General features: G+C 41.6%; 1 protein-coding gene across 3 annotated transcripts; it reads left to right on the top strand.

Moving 5' to 3' along the window:
- Window positions 1–748: 748 nt before the first annotated feature.
- On the top strand, window positions 749–17139 carry FCRLB (Fc receptor like B). Of its 3 annotated transcripts, none has more exons than XM_020988640.2 (7): window positions 749–836; window positions 10750–10827; window positions 11206–11226; window positions 11629–11883; window positions 14729–14995; window positions 15752–16036; window positions 16290–17139. In XM_020988640.2, the coding sequence occupies exons 2-7, from the start codon at window positions 10797–10799 to the stop codon at window positions 16706–16708; spliced, it is 1278 nt and encodes a 425-aa protein (XP_020844299.1). In that variant the 5' UTR covers window positions 749–836; window positions 10750–10796; the 3' UTR covers window positions 16709–17139. The 3 variants fall into 3 exon arrangements, with proteins under 3 accessions (XP_020844299.1, XP_020844297.1, XP_078012660.1); XM_020988638.2 differs by lacking the exon at window positions 749–836 and adding an exon at window positions 6807–7307; XM_078156534.1 differs by lacking the exon at window positions 749–836 and adding an exon at window positions 8370–8478.
- Window positions 17140–17883: the final 744 nt, after the last annotated feature.

The raw sequence follows: 17883 nt of genomic DNA, 5'->3' as shown, positions 1-17883 counted from the left end.
TTGGAAATTTGGGTAGAGAGGTATTGGCTTCAACCTTAGCTATATAGGTCAATGGCTTCAGCATTGACAGATCAAGGTCTATTGAGAATACTATGAAAGTGCTAAGTCTATCTCTTCAGGATCATGTCTTTGTCACTAATCAATGTGGCTCCATCAGCACTGAGTAGCTGAGATACACCATATATCTTTGGCTCATAAATAGCCTTCAGGGCATTGCAGAAGTACTTTGGATTGCTAGGAGCAAATCTCACTCAGCCATGCCCTTCAAAGATTGACTGACTTTTTCAGCTGTTGAGTTTTAACAGAAATGAAAGAGTGGATCACAAATTAATAATTAGTTATTAATATAATAATATTAATTTCACCATCATTTTTGTCAAACCAATCTTGGTGTTTATGAGTGTTCTGGTCCAGATGAGTAAATGTGATGCTGTATACTAAATCTCTGAAAGCTGTCCATTTCTTTTCTGCTCCACTGTGGCCAACTGTGTGTTGGCTCAGCTTTCCCTCCAAGTTAGCAATGAACTGTTTACTTTCAGAGAAGGGATCTAATCTGTTGTCATTAAGTTTTCTGGTAATCATCTTGCCTTGGAGCTGCTACCTTTGTTGAATGTAAATGTTTAGCTTGGAAAGGAAAAGTTTATGATGGTCCAGTACTCCGTGCCACATATCACTTTCATCACTCTCACATGCTGTTTGTCTCTTCTCCTTACAATGACATAATCTTTAAATGCCAATGTTTGCTGGAGGGTGCGTCCATGAAGTTTTATTGTATTTGGGTAAATGGAAGACAGTGTTGGTGATGAGAAAGTCAAGAGATGCACAAGTTTTCAATAGTAAGTGACTACTGGTTTTGCTGTTTCTGATTCCATTCCTCCCAAGGACTCCCTGCCACGTCTGATATCTTGTGCCTACTAGTTGAGTAGCCTGTATATGTTTCACCAACCCCATTCTGCTCCCAGCAATATACCAAGGCTGTCTCTATGATGCAGTGATCTAATCATCCTCCCTTCCATTTATGCAAAACCCCCAGGATTACAATTGCTCTGAACACCATGTAAACAAAGCCCAAAGTGAAGCAGTGATGCCAGCCTTCAGTCAAGCAATGCTCATCTCAATCGTCCATAGTCTAAACACTAAAATTTCAAAAGTGCTATAAATATTTTCATACATCTTGGTGCTTTTCTTTGATCCTTAATTTCTTAGGGTAGAGGTCTAATAATGGTATTTCTGCATCAAAAAGTATATGCATAATATAGTAACTTTGAAGCCATAGCTACAAGTTGCTTTTCAGAATGGCTGGAACAATTTATAGCTCCACCAGCAGTGCATTAATGTGCCTGTCTACCTACAGCCCCTCAGACATTTATCGTCTTTTTTCTTTTAACCAAACTTTGGCACTCTGATACACATGAAGTGGTCTCTCCGAGTTATTTTAATTTGCATTTTTGTTATTATTAGTTATTTTGATCATTTTGCACATGACTTTGATAGCTTGGATTCTTTCCTTTGAAACTCTATCTGCCTATCTATATGATAGATTTGAATTGATTCTTTGTGTATTTTAAAATTGAGATCTTTATCAGAGAAACTTGCTGCAAAGATTGCCCTCTCTCAGTTAATTCTTTTTCTTCTCATTTTGGCTGCATTGCTTTTGTCTGGGTAAAATCTCTTACATTTTATGTAACCAAAACCATCCATTTTATCTTCTGTTATACTTTCTGTCCCTTATTTGGTCATGAACTCTTGCCCTTTCCATAAATCTGAAAGGTAACTTCTTCCTAGTATCTTAAATTTGTTCATGATGAGAACTTTTATATCTAAGTCGTGTATCCATTTGGAGATTATCTTGCTATATAGTGTAAGGTGTTGATATAAACCTAATTTCTGCCAGACTGCTTTCTAGTTTTGCTGGGTATTTTCATATTACGTATAATACCGGCTCTTAAATTGATATCATATTAAGGAAAGATCCATTTATTCCTCAGTTTCTTAGTGTTTTTAACATAGGTGGGTGTTGTATTTCATGGAAAGCTTTTTTTTCTGCATCTCTTGATATAATCATATGATTTAGTCATTATTGTTAAGTTATGTTATGTTAATAGCATTCCTAAAATTGATCATCCTTGCACTCCTGGTATAAGTCCAACCTAATCAGAATGTATAATCTTTGTGATAAATTGCTAGTAGTTTAATTAAAATATTTACATAATTATTCATTAGAAATATTAATTTATATTTTCCCCCTCCACTTTGGCTTTTCCTAGTTTATGTAATAAGACCATATTTTTATCACAGACTTAGGGAAGGATTAGACTTTGTCCATTTTGACCCAGAAGATCAAACTAGAAGTGATGGTTGGGAGCTGCAGAGACAAATTTTGACTCCATGTCATTAAAAACTTTCTAACAATTAGTGATGACTAGAAGTAGAGTGGGTTGCCTCAAGAAGTCATAGATTCCCCCTCCATGAAAGCCTTCAAGCAGAGACTGGGTGACTATTTGTTGTTAATGTTATTATAGAAGGAATTCACTTGGTTTATGGGTTAAACTCAATGGTCTAAAGGAGCAGTCTGCATCACCAGTTGCTGGATAGGGCTACTGCTCCACTGGACGTTCCACTTGAACAGCTCTTTGACTTGGATCTAAGGTAGTATTTGCTCTTTTGGCCAAAAAAAAATGTTCCCTAAGTCTGAGACCTGCAGCTATTCAGTTTAGCTCATTTGGTTCACTTCTCATTATTAATCCATAGGTAGCAGTAAAGGACATGCTACACAAGTATCTGCTGGGTTTCCCCTCTCTTAAGCCAAAGGTGAGGGCAGTTAGGTGGCATAGTGGATAGAACACTGGGCTTAGAATCAGGAAATCTCATCTTTGTGAGTTCAGATCCAGACTCAGACACTTATTAGCTATATGTCCCTGGAAAAGTCATTTAACCATGTTTGCCTCAGTTCCTCATCTGTAAAATGAGCTAGAGAAGAAAATCACAAGCCACTCTTGTATCTTTGCCAAGAAAACCCCAAATGGGATCATGAAGAATTGGACACAATTTTAGAATGACTCAACAAAAGCCACAGGTGGCAGTAAAGTTCAAAGCAAATTAGCCTGTCCTTTTCCCCAGCCAGCTCTGTTCAGCAACAGAGGTGTCTTCTTCCTTCAATCAGCTCCCACAGCAACATGTTCTAAAATCAGCTCCCTACAACAATTTTCCTCCAATTAGTTCCAAGCAACATAGTTTTTTCACCAATTATCTTGGTAGGGGGTTGGGGTGGATATAGAATTCAAGCTCTAAGCTCTTTTAACAGCTCTCTTCCAATCAGCTTATCTTTTCTATGAACCATTTGCTTAGTTGGACTCTGTTTAGCTAGATTCCTTTCAAATAGCATGGGCAAAATTCAGTTCCTACTTACTCTCTTTCTTTCTTCCTTCCTTCCTTCCTTCCTTCCTTCCTTCCTTCCTTCCTTCCTTCCTTCCTTCCTTCCTTCCTTCCTTCCTTCCTTCCTTCCTCTTCTTTCTTCTTTCTTCCTTCCTTCCTTCCTTCCTTCCTTCCTTCCTTCCTTCCTTCCTTCCTTCCTTCCTTCCTTCCTTCCTTCCTTCCTTCCTTCCTTCCTTCCTTCCTTCCTTCCTTCTCTGCTTTTGGTTTCTTCTGTCTCTGGTTTCTGTCTACCCTATTTTTCAGTCTTTCCTGACTCAAGGCAGTGTCTCCTTGTGTGAAATAACTCACTTCTATCTTAGTTTGAACAATCAGAAATTTTCAGAACCACCACAAACAGGCAACATACAATTATACAATAGTCACCAAAAAGGTCTAGATTTCAAGTATCCACAGCTATCAGCCTGTCCTTGTAGTTGTCATGTGGAAACTATCTGTTTAGAAACAAGATACTTTGGCCATCTTTGCCTTCAATATATACTTATCTCTGAGAACTCTGAAGTTCTCTCAGAATTGTCTGTTTTTCCCCACTTTCTACAAACAAGATTGTCCAAATCTGAAACAGATAACATTTTACACATGTAATATGGAAAGAATAAAAAAAATTTTAAAAAAAGGAAGAAAGAAAGAATCAATGTTGATTGAGGTCCTTATACTCCAGGGTGCTGTAGGAGACCATCATCTGTTCAAGGATAGTGGCAATCTTTGGTGCACTTCCGGAAGGAATGCTGGGACCATTGTTTGACCCTGGCTTGGATTCTTTGGGGTCTTGAAAAATATATTTAATACAAAAACTTGCGTCACATTCTTCCATCAATGTACACAGTGTCCATGAGGGAGAGTGGCTATGTCTATTCTGTCTCAAAACATAGGGATCTGAGGGTGAAGGCAGCAAGGTGATTGGTTCAAGCATCTGAATCAGTAAATACCTGTGATCAGCTCCCCAAGATTCTGTCAGAATTTCTGCTCAATACCACTTCCTCTTTCTAATTCAAGAACAGTGGGGGATGGCATATACCCAGAAAATACCTCACTCATAGAATGTGCACTTGGCTTCCCATCAGACCTAGTATCCAAAGCCCTGGTCCTAAATGGAAGTTAGAGCTCTGATGTCCTGGCACTCAATAGTTAAGGGTAGCAGAGATAATTGCTTTTATCAGATTGTTTTATTGACACAGATCAAAATTGATAGTGCTTTCAACAATAGCAACAATGAGTCAAGAAGACTCTAAGACCACTTTTAGGGAGAGACTTAGATGTCCATTCCCATGTCCAGTAATGGTTAGGGGCATGCCTCAGTAATTGAGGGCTGAGAAATTGCTGTTTTCTTATACGGTTCAGTGACACAAAGCAGAACAGGGCCTACCTCAACACATGGCAGCATGTTTGCAGCTGGAAGGTTCAAGGAGAAGAGGCCTCCAAATCCAACCTTTATGTGGAGTCTGGGCTGGGGTACTCCCCATCACAAGTCAAATGATGGTGTCTCTTCCACTGATCAGGTTAGCAACCATATTCAACTGCTACTGTACTTGTTCATGAAGGACATGGATAACCAATAAAAAGAGGCTGACCAGTTTCCTAGAAAGAATAGGAGATAACTGATGAACAGTTCTAGGGTTGTATTGGTATCCATGAAATATTAAAACACTAGAGGAAAGTGTCTAGTATGCTGAAGGGATCAACTGTGGAGGAGGTTTCAGAGCATAGGAATCATGCAGGGTCAGAACGTATAAGCAGAAGAGAGTAAAGAGAATATTCTAGATCAGAATTATGATGTGGTCATGAAGACAAGAATCATGACCTGTTCAAAGACAGTGAGTAGAATTATTTTGCTGTATTGGAGGATTCATGTAGGGAAACTATGGGAGAAAAGTGTGAGGAGGTAGACTAAGGCAAGACTGAGAGGCCGTTAAATGTCAGGATGAAGAGTTATACTTTGTATTATAGACAAAGGATACTTCTGAGTGTTGCTGAGCACAGGGTAACATATACAAATCAATGTTTTACAAAAATTAATTTGTCAGTGGTGAAGATGAATTGAGACCACTGTAATGGTTCAATGCTTAGACAAAACTTAGGTAGAAAGGGAAGCCCCACCTAAGGTTTTCTTCACTTCCAATAATTTTCTGATCCTTTATTGGCCAGTATCCCCAAACTGTTGGAGTGTTGGTTCCTTCTGTATATTTTTGCTGTGCCCACCAGCCCATGCCAATCTTAGCATAGATGCTTCCTCTGTTCCCCTGTCCACCTGAGACACCTTGTTTTGTTTTGTTTTGCTTTTTGTCTGGTTCTCCCTATCTCTCATCCAGAGAAGTACAGTGGCCCCTCATGGGCTTGATCTCAATATAGATCTACTCAGAAGCTTTAACCTGATCTGTTTCCTACCCAGGCCATCTGTACCCGGGGGCTCACAATGATAGGGACAAATGTAGGGTATTCATCCAACAGGCTTTAGCTCTATTATAGCCCAGAGCTATGTACCCCAGAAATCTATCAGCCTCAGCTTCCCTAGCAGCAGCAGCTACAGATATGGGTAGTGCCTGGACCTTTTTTTTTAACTTGGGTTTTTCAAACTGTTTCACCAGTGACCAAAGTAAAATAAAACCAACTGACAGAACACAGAATTGTCCATTTATGTTGCATGGGAAACTTAGCCTAAGAGATCTCTAATCTGCTGTAGGTGGTTGGGATAGTTTCTGAGACTAACCTAACAGGCAAGGATAATTTTACATAGCAACAAATAAGAATTTTAGTGGGTGAAAACATTAATTATAAATCCTTAGAAAGCATTTTTATGCCAGATTAAGGATAATTTTCTCAGGAAGTTCTATCCTGTCAAAAAGTTGTGACAAGAAGTTTAAAAAACACAGAGATTACATCTGCCAGTCATTTTTGGAAGAACATAGGATCAAAGACTGAGAGGAAAGGACTTTAGAAAGTATTGAGGCCAACCTCAAATTCCCTAATATCATCCTCTGTTCTTTCCTCCTTTGCTTGAGTATGGGAGGAAAATGTGGCATTCTCCTCACCAAGGCCAACTCCTCTCCATCCCTTCTGGAAGCTTCCCCCTTCAGTCATTCCCTCTCCCTCCCTAAGTTTTGATCTCATCTTACAAGACCACTAGGCTCTTCCTTGCTATCTGCAAACATGCCCGAATCTCTCCCACAGCTGCCAAGTTGATATTCCTGAAGTAGTCCACATTAGCAAGATTCCACCCACATCCCCCTACTAGGGAAGTGTTCACCTCAAGCTTCATCCACATTCACAATAACCTAAATGCAGTACGGTCATTTCGTAACATCTAGGCATGCAGTTAAACAGGCTTCAACAAGGATGGTAGCAATAGAATGCAAACGAGGAAATGCTTTCCAGAAACTGTGTTTACAGGGAAGATTAAACAAAACTTGATGGCTGGCATGTGAAATAATATTGTTCCTTCTCAGCAGACACAGCACAAACCAGCTTCACTGATGCAAATGCTTCCTGCATTACCACTCTCTCTTCTCACTAAAACCTGGACTCAGAAAGAATCTGAACCACATTCACTCTAAAGTACTAATTACTGATATTGCTTAAAGTGTTACCTTTCTATGAGAATATGCATTTATAGCATAGATTGGCCTTAAATAAAGGAAAGAACTTCCTAGTGACACTGGCCACCTGGGGGTCCTTCAAACAAGATTCTCCATCTCTCGACTTGCAAGCATTTTCCCTGGCCGTCTCCCATGCCCGGAAGCTCAACTCTGTTTCCTGATTTCTTTGGCTTTTTTCAAGTCTCAGCTAAAATCCAAACTCTTACAAGAAGGTTTTCCCAATGCACTATTTTTATTGTTTTGGCAAAGTGTAAACAAAGATTACCCAGCTCATTGTGGAAGGTAAGGAGGGAGGGTACAAAGCTTGTGTGTTTACCATGAACCTTTTTCAGATGTGTGTTTTTGTTTTGGCAGGCAGATGTCTTTAAACAAAGCTAATATGCTACATAGGCACAGTTTTGTTTATATTGTATATTTACAGGCAGTGCTAACAACCTATATAAATTTATATAAAATTAAGTGACTCAAAGCCTTTAATACTGCTACGTTACAAATTCATACCATTCAAAGGAAAGTTTTTAATGGAATAGCAACCATGTCTTCATTTCGAAACCTAATGACCTACTCCCTGAATCTCACTGCATTTATTGTAATTTTTAAGAATTTTTTTTGAAAATTGGTAGTATTTGTCACCTTTATTAAATTTTTTACAGAAAAAAAGCTTTTCCCAATCCATCTTAATTCTAGTACCTTCCCTCTGTAAATTATTTCCTAAATATCCTATTTATGGCTTGTTTGTATTTATTCTTTATTGTCTTTCCCCATTAGATTTTGGATCCTTGAGAGTAGGGACTGTCTTTTGCCTCTTTTTGTGTCCTCAGTACTTTAGCACAGTGCCAGGCACCTTTTGTTCTTTAGTCATGTCTGACTTTCCATGTCCCTATTTGAGGTTTTCTTAGCAAAGATACTGGAGTGGTTTGTCATTTCATTTACCAACTCATTTTATAGATGAGGAAACTGAGACGAACAGGGTTAAGTGACTTGCCCAGGGTCACACAGCCTGTAATTGCCTGAGGCCAGATTTGAGCTCAGGAAAGTGAGTCTTCCTGACTCTAGGCCAGATACTCTATCTACTGTGCCACCTATCTGCCCCCACCTGGCATATAGTAGGGACTTAAAAAAATGTCTGATTAACTGACTGGTTGGAATTGCAGGCATAAGTCAGTTGGTAGGGGCTATGTTATTTTGCTTCCAGTGAACTATGAATACGGAGGCAAGCACCTCTCTACTTCTTGACAGGGCTCCAAGGGAAAACAATGCCATGTTTCCCTATGTCCACAAAAGAAGGGTGGAATGATGTCCAAGGAAATACATCACTAGAGTGGAAAATCCATTAAATATTTATGGCAGAATTCAATGTTCTCCACTGTCCCAAAAACACCAGTGACAGAACTGTGAGTTGAATCCTGGGAAGCTCTTAGAATTCTCTCTAGTGACATCTTGTCCAGACCAGGTAGGAGACCCCTTAATGAAGGGTTGGACTAGGGGGATGGTAAGGTGGAGGAAAAAACCTATAGGTGGGACTAGAAGGGCTGGTTACTGGTATTGTAGAAAGGTGGCTGGACGTGGTGCCAATAGAGATTGGAGTTTGAATCCCATCTCTGGCACTTAGCTTGTGTGAGCTTGGGCAAGTCATTCAGCCTCACTTTCTTCATTGGTAAAGCATTGCTAATTATATCTGTAGTTCCAATCTTACCTAGAGTTGTGTCCTTTGTTGTGAAGATCAAATGAAATAATATGTGTAAAATATTTTACAAATCTCAGAGAGCTATCCAAATGTTCTCTACAATTATTAAAAAGAAAGATGAAAGGCAATAGAGGTCCTATTGCTGGTCAGAGGAGCAGAGGACACCCTGGATAAGAGAGAGATGGAACAGAATTGGCTTTGCCTGGGGGTAGTATAGAGCACCATATCCATCATGCTGCTCTATGTTGAAATATTTTTTCAAGATGTGAGCAAAGGAAAGGCACTGGGGGATCCTGAAGCCCAGAGAGCTATTCTGCTCCAGCTGTAGCTTAAAGGAACAAGGGGAACCAATTAATTAAGCTGACCAATAGAGCTCAAGGTACAATTAAATTTAGCATCTATTAAGATATTTAAAAAAGAAGATATTCATAAAACATTATGCTAGGTGTTGGGAATATATGGTGCCTGCTTGTTAAGAGTTTATATAGTCAAGGAGTGGGGTATGAAATGTGTATACAAATAACTATAATAAAAATTAGAATATAGTTAGTACACAGAAAAGATGGAAACACCAGCGTAAGAAATTTGAGGAGGGAGAGATAATTTCTAGTTGAGACAATCACCAGAAAGCTTCATGAAGGAGCCCTGAAGGAAGAGTAGAATATCAATAGGCAGAGATGTGGGAGTGGGAATCTGTATTAATAAAGAAGGAGTATGTATGCATATGCATGGAGGAGGAGGATGGGAGAGAGAGAAAGAAAGAGAGGACAGAGAGAGGGAGAGAGAGAGGAAGAGAGAAAGAGAGAAAGAGAGAGTGGGGAATGGTTCAGCTGGACTGGAGCATAAAATGTGTGAAAAGAAATTGTGTGAAAAGACTGAAAGAGGCCAAGGAGGGGGTGGGGGGCCAGCACTTTATACAGTAGACAGGTGTGAACCACAGAAGATTCTGAGCAGGGTGATGACCACTGAAATGCAAACTCTTTGAGAACAGGGACTATTTTGACCTGTTCTTTGTGTCTCCACCGTCCAGAGAAGTGCTGGGCACATCATAAATGCTAAATAATTGCTTGTTGATTAATCGTTGACTAATTGACCTAACCAAAATTATGTGTTAAGAAAAATCACTTGAGTTGTGATAAGAAGTTCCACTGGAGGTGAGATGACCAATTAAGAAGATATTAAAATAATCTTCTTATTGTTCAGTCAGGTCTGACTCTTTATGACCCTCTTTGGTTTTTTGGGGTTTTTTTTGGCAGAAATACTGGAGTGGTTTGCTGTTTCTTTCTCCAGATCATTTTAAAGATGAGAAAACTGAGGCAAACTGGGTTAAGTGACCTGCCCAGGGTCACACAGCTATGAAGTGTCTGAGAGCAGATTTGAACTCAGGTCCTCCTGACTCCAGGCCTGGCATTCTATCTACTGGGCCACCTAACTGTCCCATTAAAATAATCTAAGGGAGAAATAGTAAAGGTCTGAAATAGATTGGTGGCAGGGTAAAAGAGGGGGCTAGAGCTTTTGCAGGGGTATTTGTGCTGCAGGAAGGTGAGAACAGTGTAGAAATACCCCTGGTGCCTTATTGAGGTCCCTAACGTAGGCTTTAGGAATTAAAAGTGGACAGGAAAGGCAGTACCTCCTAATACTCCCTGATCATAGACAAAATGTTTGAAGAATATTTGAACTGGAAGAACTCTGCTATTTCCAATTCAAAGTCCTTCACAACCTGACTTCAACTTACCTTTCCTGCCTAATCTCATACAACTCCCCACACTTCTCTTCCCTCCTTCAAAATATTTTGTAGAAAGGTGGCTGGTCCAGATAAAGTGGCCTACTCAATCAATGTTGACCACATGCAACATTCCAGCTCCTGCCTCCATGCCTTTGCTAGAGCAGGGGTGGGGAACCTGCAGCCTTAAGGCCACATGTGGCTAGAGTACAGCCTGTATACAGGCTTTGCATCGCCAGGACTAGAAAGGGGTGTCCTGATTTCTAATTAGATGTTTTTCTCACAACACAACCTTGGTTCCACTTCTGTTCCAGTGGTCTAACCCTCTTTGAATGCTGGGACACATCTGGCCAGAGCCACCATGTGGGTGCTGATAGCCTTGCTGCTGCTGGGTGAGTCTTTCCCTGTCTATCATTATGTTATTGGGTGTTATGTTATAAGGGAGGAGGGATTCTAGGGCAAACCCTCTTGAACCCTGAGTGTTTAGTCTTGGTACTCCACTATATGGACAGACCATAGCTTAGTCTTCAGGCTACTCATGCCAGACACCCTTTATAGCTCAGTGTCAAGAATGTCTGCCATTATTATTTTGATGTTTAACACTGTCAGACACCCAACAGCCATCAAAACCCAAGCCTCTTTAGAGGGCAAAGCTTTAAACATGAGCAGAAAGCTTGGGGAGCTTAAGCCCATTTTCTTCTCCCATTTCCCATGAAGCTGCCTTGTCTTACCCTGTCTTTCACTGATTGCCGACTTCTGATCTTTTACAGATCCAAGGACTGGAAGAGCTGGTGAGTCCTCTGCATACTTTCCTCCCAGTCCATTTTCCTCTTCCTGCCCACCCCATCCTATGCATATATCAGTTCCTCACAGACCCTAGACTATATGCTCTGAGCATTGGAAGACTGCAGGACTAAGTGGACAGGATCCTTGGGTAGAGGCTATTCTGGAATGTTGCTCATCTTTACTACTCCCTAGCCTATTTGGTCCAGTTTGCCAAAGATTCTGCATCCAAGTAAGCATTCAGGACAGCATGCTTTACAAACTGATTAATTGACCTACTGACTAAACTCCTTCTAATTAAATGATTATGGTCAACTCTATTCCCAGAGGTGGTTTAGGGTTTCTCCAACTTGGGATTAAGTTCTTTGGGCATCTTGACTTCAGCTCTCTCTTTACAACACCCTCTACAGCCACCATGGATAAACCCATTCTGTCCTTGCACCCACCCTGGACTACAATCTTTAAGGGGGAGCGGGTAACCCTGAGGTGTGATGGGTACCACCCTTTGCTCCTCGAGCTCCGGCCAATCAGCACATTGTGGTACTTGGGGCACCTGCTACTTCCCTCACATAAGAAGAGCATCGAGGTGCAGACACCAGGGGTGTATCGATGTCAGACCCGAGGGGCACCTGTCAGTGATCCAATCCACCTCTCTGTGTCCAATGGTAAGTGGGTTGAGTATAATGGGAGGGCACACAATGGGAACACATACCAGGGAGACACGTATTCTGGGAATTGGTGCCAGCTGTCCTACAGGAGAAGATATATTCCTCGTGCTATTCTGCTTTAGATAAGAAAGCCGATCATCCTGGCAACATGCAAATAAATAGAAGTGGTTCAATAGTTGGTGGAGTTCATGGCCCATACTACACATAGGCTAAGTAGGTAGCCACCTACATGATATGACGTGAAAGGCACAATTGCCCCCAAAGTATCTCCCCAAACCCTAAAAATGGTTTCTAAAAATCCTACCATTAGAGCTGTGTTTTATAGGCATTAATTACTAAAGGTCACTGTTAAAAATTTAAGTATGTTCCCCAGGGGAGATAGCACTTAAATATAGCATCCAACCAGAACATTAGTACAGATTTATTTATAAGGTTAATTTATAGACAGCTAGATCTTGAGAGAATCCCACATTTTCATATGATGAAGAAAAAAACCTAATGGGAATATATGGGTTTCTGGGCAGCTAGGAGTAGCATGAGGATATGGGGCTCCCTTGGAGAAGGAAGACAGAAGTGAGGCCTACAAAACTGGCTCCCTATTTCATAGGATCATAAATTTAAAGAAGGTAAGGAACCTTAGAGATCATCTTACAGAGACACAGAGAAGTGAAGTGAATTGCCCAAGGCTCCACAGGCAATAAATAGCAAAACTGGAATTCAAACTCAAATACTCTGATGCCAAATTAGCCCTCTTAGCATCATGCCACTCTGCCCTTTATTTTCTTCCAAGTTCCCCTTCCCTAGGGCTAGTCTTCTTGGGGCTTACTGTAGAGTGGGATAGATTCCATTGGAACTTGATTAATTGTGCTCCAATCTTAGGTCTCACCTGTCCCCTACCCTGCCTTCCCTATTCCCCTAAAGTTGTCATCCAGTCCCAGGGATGCACCAAATCACAAGATCCTAGAGTTTGAAGGGATCTCAGAGGCCATTTAGCCCAATTCATACAAGAATAAGAACTCCTTAGGGCAGGTAGGTGGTGCAGTCAATAGAGTGCCAGCCCTGAAGTCAAGAGGACCTGAGTTCAAATCTAGTCTCAGACACTTACTAGTTGTATGGCCTGGGCAAGTCACTAAACCTCAATTACTTCCAAAAACAACAAAAAACAAAAAAAAAACCCAAACAAAAAGAATTCTATCTACATTAAGTGGTCTTTGAAAACCACTTTTAGAAAGATCTAATTGTTAGAAATTATTTCCTTACATCAAGCTCAAATCTATCTTTCTGAAACTCCATCCATTGCTTCTATTTCTTCCTTTTAGGACCAAACAGAACAAGTTTTTAACCCCCCTCTTCCACAGGACAGCCCTTTAAATTCTTGAAGATATCTATCATGTCTCCTCTAAGTTTTCTCTTCTCTAACCTCAACATACCCACTCCCTACAACCTTGAAGCCATTCATCACCCTACTCATCCTCTGAACATTCTTTAGCTGACCAATGTCCTTCCTAAAACGTGGTACCAAGAACTGAACTCCAGGTTCAATTTGTCTACAGCAAAATGCAGCTGGATTATCACCTCCCTATACTGTGTCTATGTAGTCTATGGTAAAAATATTTTTTTCGTGCCATATCACACTACTGACTTCATATTGAGGCCCCCTTCAAAACTGATATGGAATCATTAATTATTGCTTCATCCATTCCATTAGTTCCAAATCCACCTAACTACTACCATCTGAGACAAAAAAGTTCCATCTTGTCCACAAGAATGTATGAAAAACTGTCAAATGTTTTGCTACAATTTAGGTAGATCATCTCTGGTACTTCCCTGATCTACCAGTTTACTAACCTGTCAAAAAAAAAAAGGATATAAAGTTGTACTGATATTTCTTGTCCTGTGTAAAGCCATGCTAGTTTTTTGTCATTACCACTTCCTTTTCTTTAATAGTACATTCTAGTATTTCTCCAGGAATTGAAGTGAAGCTCACTGGCCTATAATTTCTATTTCCTTCTGTTTTTTATTTTTGGAAATTGAAGGCACCAGTCTTGGTGTACCTCTCCTATTCATCAATATCTTTCAAAGATCACTGACAGTGTTTCATCAATAACATTTGCCAGTTCTCTCAGTACCTTAGGATATGGTTTTTCTAGGTCTGGTGACTTGAATTAATCAAAGGCAACTATTGTCCTTTGTTTTTATTTTCTGTACATTTTTTTTTAAAGATTTTAAATGGGCTGATGAGTTCTCCCCATATCCAACAACTCAACAAGCATGTATTGATCACCTACCAGGGGCTAGAAATAGAAACTGGAACTATGATTTCATTGATAAAAATGATCTTTCAGATGAGGAAATTCCCTCTACCAATGCAGACCGGTGTTTTGTCAGCAACAGATAATACATAATAATACATGTTAAGTAAACTAGCTTTATATGAAGTTTGAGGGATGAAGTCATTATTGATAATACCACAGGATACCTCTACTGTGAGTCTTCCAGAGATGATGGACAGTTTGGAACTTGGTCCTTATCCTCATTAACATCTGGAGAAAGACTAGCCTCAAAATTAAAGGATCAGGAGAACTAAGAAATAACAAATGGGGGGCAGTTAGGTGGCACAGTAGATAGAGCACTGGCCCTGGAGTCAGGAGGACCTGAGTTCAAATCCGGCCACAGATACTTCACACTTACTAGCTGTGTGACCCTGGGCAAGTCATTTAACCCCATTGCCTAGCCCCCCCCCCAATAACAAATGGGAGAAATAAGAGATGGGCAAGAAGTGAAGAAGGGCTATGGGTGATCATGAGCTTTACTGAGATTATGGACCCTATCTGTTTTGTAGATTGGCTGATCCTACAGGTTCCCTATGCCATGGTGTTTGAGGGTGAACAACTAGTGATACGCTGCCGGGGCTGGTATGACAAAGTTGTTTACAAGCTCCACTACTACAAGGATGGGCACGTCATGCGCTACTTCCAGTCTAGTGCCAATTACACGATACCCCAGGCACAGGCCAGTGATAGTGGACATTACCAGTGCTCAGGAACCTTGCGTATCCCAGTGGAGAGTACCCCTATGTTCTCTGCCAAGGTGGTGGTTACCATCCAAGGTATGGAAACAAGACACAGGTCTCTTTGCTTGGGGGAGAAGAGTGCAGGGTAGGGGCTGGGAAAATACATACAGGGGTGGATAGAAGAGTAAACAATTTTTGTCTCAAAGGAGAGAAGGCTGATGCCAATTCTAATCTGCCAAATTTCTCTTCTACATGAGGAACAGAATGACCCCACTAGCTCTTCCCTTCTCCTTTGACCTTCTCCATTCACATCCCATTCCTCCATTAATGAAACTAGGAGCTGTCAGCAACCTGTATGGTATGCATTGCACCCAAGAACTACCCAATTCAATGAATTCCTTATTGAGACATTGAAAGGGGATAACCCCACATAGGGAACAAATCATCTCCTGTGATGGGCAGCAACTGCTACACCCCTGTCCAATCTCCCACCTAAAGCTGGAACAATGACCAGGAGTGTGGGGAACCATGCCGAGACTTCATGATCTTTAATAATACTTTCTAGCTTTCCTATAGCAGTATCATTTATGCCTATGTGTATTACCAGAATGCCACAGTCAACCTGCCTAATCCTTGGTCCCTTCATTCCTTTCTGTACCCAGACTGTGTGTGACTGGTCACCACTATGGGATGGCGAAGCTGGAGCTGTGGCCCTCAGACCACCCTACCCCAGCTCTCATCACCTCCACTACAGCCACTATCCATCCCCAAGAGCAAGTCTCCATCTACCCCAGCCTCCCCCTTCTTAGCCTGACTTGCTCAGTGTCCGGATTTTCTGTCCTCCTCCCCTAGAGCTGTTTGCATCTCCAGTGCTGAAAGTGGTGCACAAGCCTGAGTCCCGCAGCGGGGGTGGGGTGACCCTTCGCTGTGAAACAAGTCTGCACCCCCAGAAGCAGGACACGCCGCTGCAGTTTTCCTTCTACAAGTACAGCCGTCCTGTGCGCCGCTTTGACTGGGGAGCTGAGTATACCGTCCCGGAAACTGAGACCGAGGACCTGGAATCGTACTGGTGTGAAGCTGCCACTGTGCCCCGCAGCGTGCGCAAACGCAGCCCTTGGTTGCAACTCTCAGGGAGGGGTGAGTGACTCCTCGTTAGCACCCCACTACACTCCATTACCTCAACTCGCACCCATACTCTCACATCCTCTGTCCCCCACTCAACTCCCAAACACCCCAAGAGCCTAATCGTGGTCCCACTTCTTTTCTCCTCTCCAACCCCTGTAGGGCAACTTTATACTAATAAACAAGGGTCCCTACACTGTGAACAGTGGAAGGGCCCAAGTGATGGGACCCAGTGGGTTTATGTGGTTCATTCCCTATCATTTGACAGGTTCCTTCTCCAGCACATCGACCATCACAACCCGAGCTCCTGTGCCAGCAGCCATGTCCAAGAACCCCATTTCAAAGCCCCTCTCCTTCAGAAAGCCTCCTGATCCCAGATCTGTGTCCTTCATCACCTCTGCCCCAAACTCCACCTTGACCAGGACCCTTGCCTCTGTGCCAAGCATTCCCACTCCTGGGCCCACTGCTTGTACTTCTCTAGCATCCTTGGGCCAATCTACCTACTCTTTGAAGTCCAACATGGACTTATTGCTTCAGGAAATGCAGCTGCTTAAAGGCCTTCTGAGACAAGTGGTACTAGAGCTGAAGGAGCCACACACAGTTTTGGGGCTCAGAGGGACACCAGAGATACCTATCTTAGATTTGGGGGTGAACCCAGCCATTCCAGAGACCACAGGAAGGGGTTAAGGCAAGGACCAACCTAGTGGGATGCTTCTTGCCCCTATCCAGGCTGGCTAGCTTTTGGTGGGAGTCTGGGGTTGAAGTGTGACAATTATTAGGAGAACAGAACTTGAATCTTTCCAGTGAATTGGGGGGACTGGCCAATTAAATTCCAGTTCTCTTCCATTATACCTACTTTCCTTCAGTCATCCAAAAAGCACATTTTCCTTAAAGAAGCTATCTTTCTTACCATTTGGCCCCTGTGGTTTTAAACAATCACCAAGTGTCACCTATCCTATATGTCACTATTTAGTTACACAAGTACAAAGAGCTTTGCTACCACAAGTTTTCTGCTCCTATTCCTCCTTCTTTCCATCATCCTCCTTTCTCTATCACCCTCCCTCCACCCTCTACCCTTCACCCCCAAAATATAACTATACATAAATTATTTCATCTAAGTTTGTGGTTTGGTGTGAAATTCCAGCTTGTTTAAATTCTTAACTTTTCACCATGTTCCAGCCATTGTACATCAAATGGAGGCAAGTTTTAGCACTAGTAACTACTGAGGCACTTTAGAACCTTCTGTTGTTAGCAACAAGTTGCAATTACATAGTGAATTCACCCACTGCTGTCATTAAAAAAGATTTTCAGTTCTGCTGTTAGCAAGTATTGAAATCCCTGGGAAGAATTTGTTCTGTTCAGTTTTGCATAGAGTCTGGGAGAACAGAGAGAGTTTTGTGGCATCATCATCCCTCTGCTGCAGGAAAAAAGGATTCAGACTTCTCTTACACTTAGCCAGAAGTAGCAGACCCTGAAGTTAGGCATACCATATGGCCAAATGACTTTCTCCAGCAGCAGGAGGGCAATGTTTTGCTTGAGCCCCAGGAATGGTCACCAGAGAACACTCTGAATCAGAGAAAACACCTGCTTCTACAAACTGCTAAGACGGCTAGTTTAAAATCAGAAGATGAGTCAGGTAAATCTTTCTTTGATCTAAGTGAACACTTTTCTAATGTCTTTCCAGGACTTTTTCCCCCTCTAGTTCTTGGTTCAGGAAAGGTCTTTTCAGTTCTGGCTTCCAACTCTGCGGTGGAGCTTCTCTCATCAGCTCAGGTCTCATCTCTCCCAAGAAGCTTTCTCTGCTTAACTAGTCATTCTGTGCTGGGCAGTCTGTTTCTTTTGCCTCAGCATTTTTAATCTGT

This window comes from Phascolarctos cinereus, unplaced genomic scaffold (assembly GCF_003287225.1).
Source record: "Phascolarctos cinereus isolate Bilbo 61053 unplaced genomic scaffold, phaCin_HiC Scaffold_5;HRSCAF=322, whole genome shotgun sequence".
Taxonomy (NCBI): Eukaryota; Metazoa; Chordata; class Mammalia; order Diprotodontia; family Phascolarctidae; genus Phascolarctos; species Phascolarctos cinereus.
Note: the sequence above shows the minus strand (reverse complement) of the source record. Positions and strands in the feature narration are given on the sequence as shown.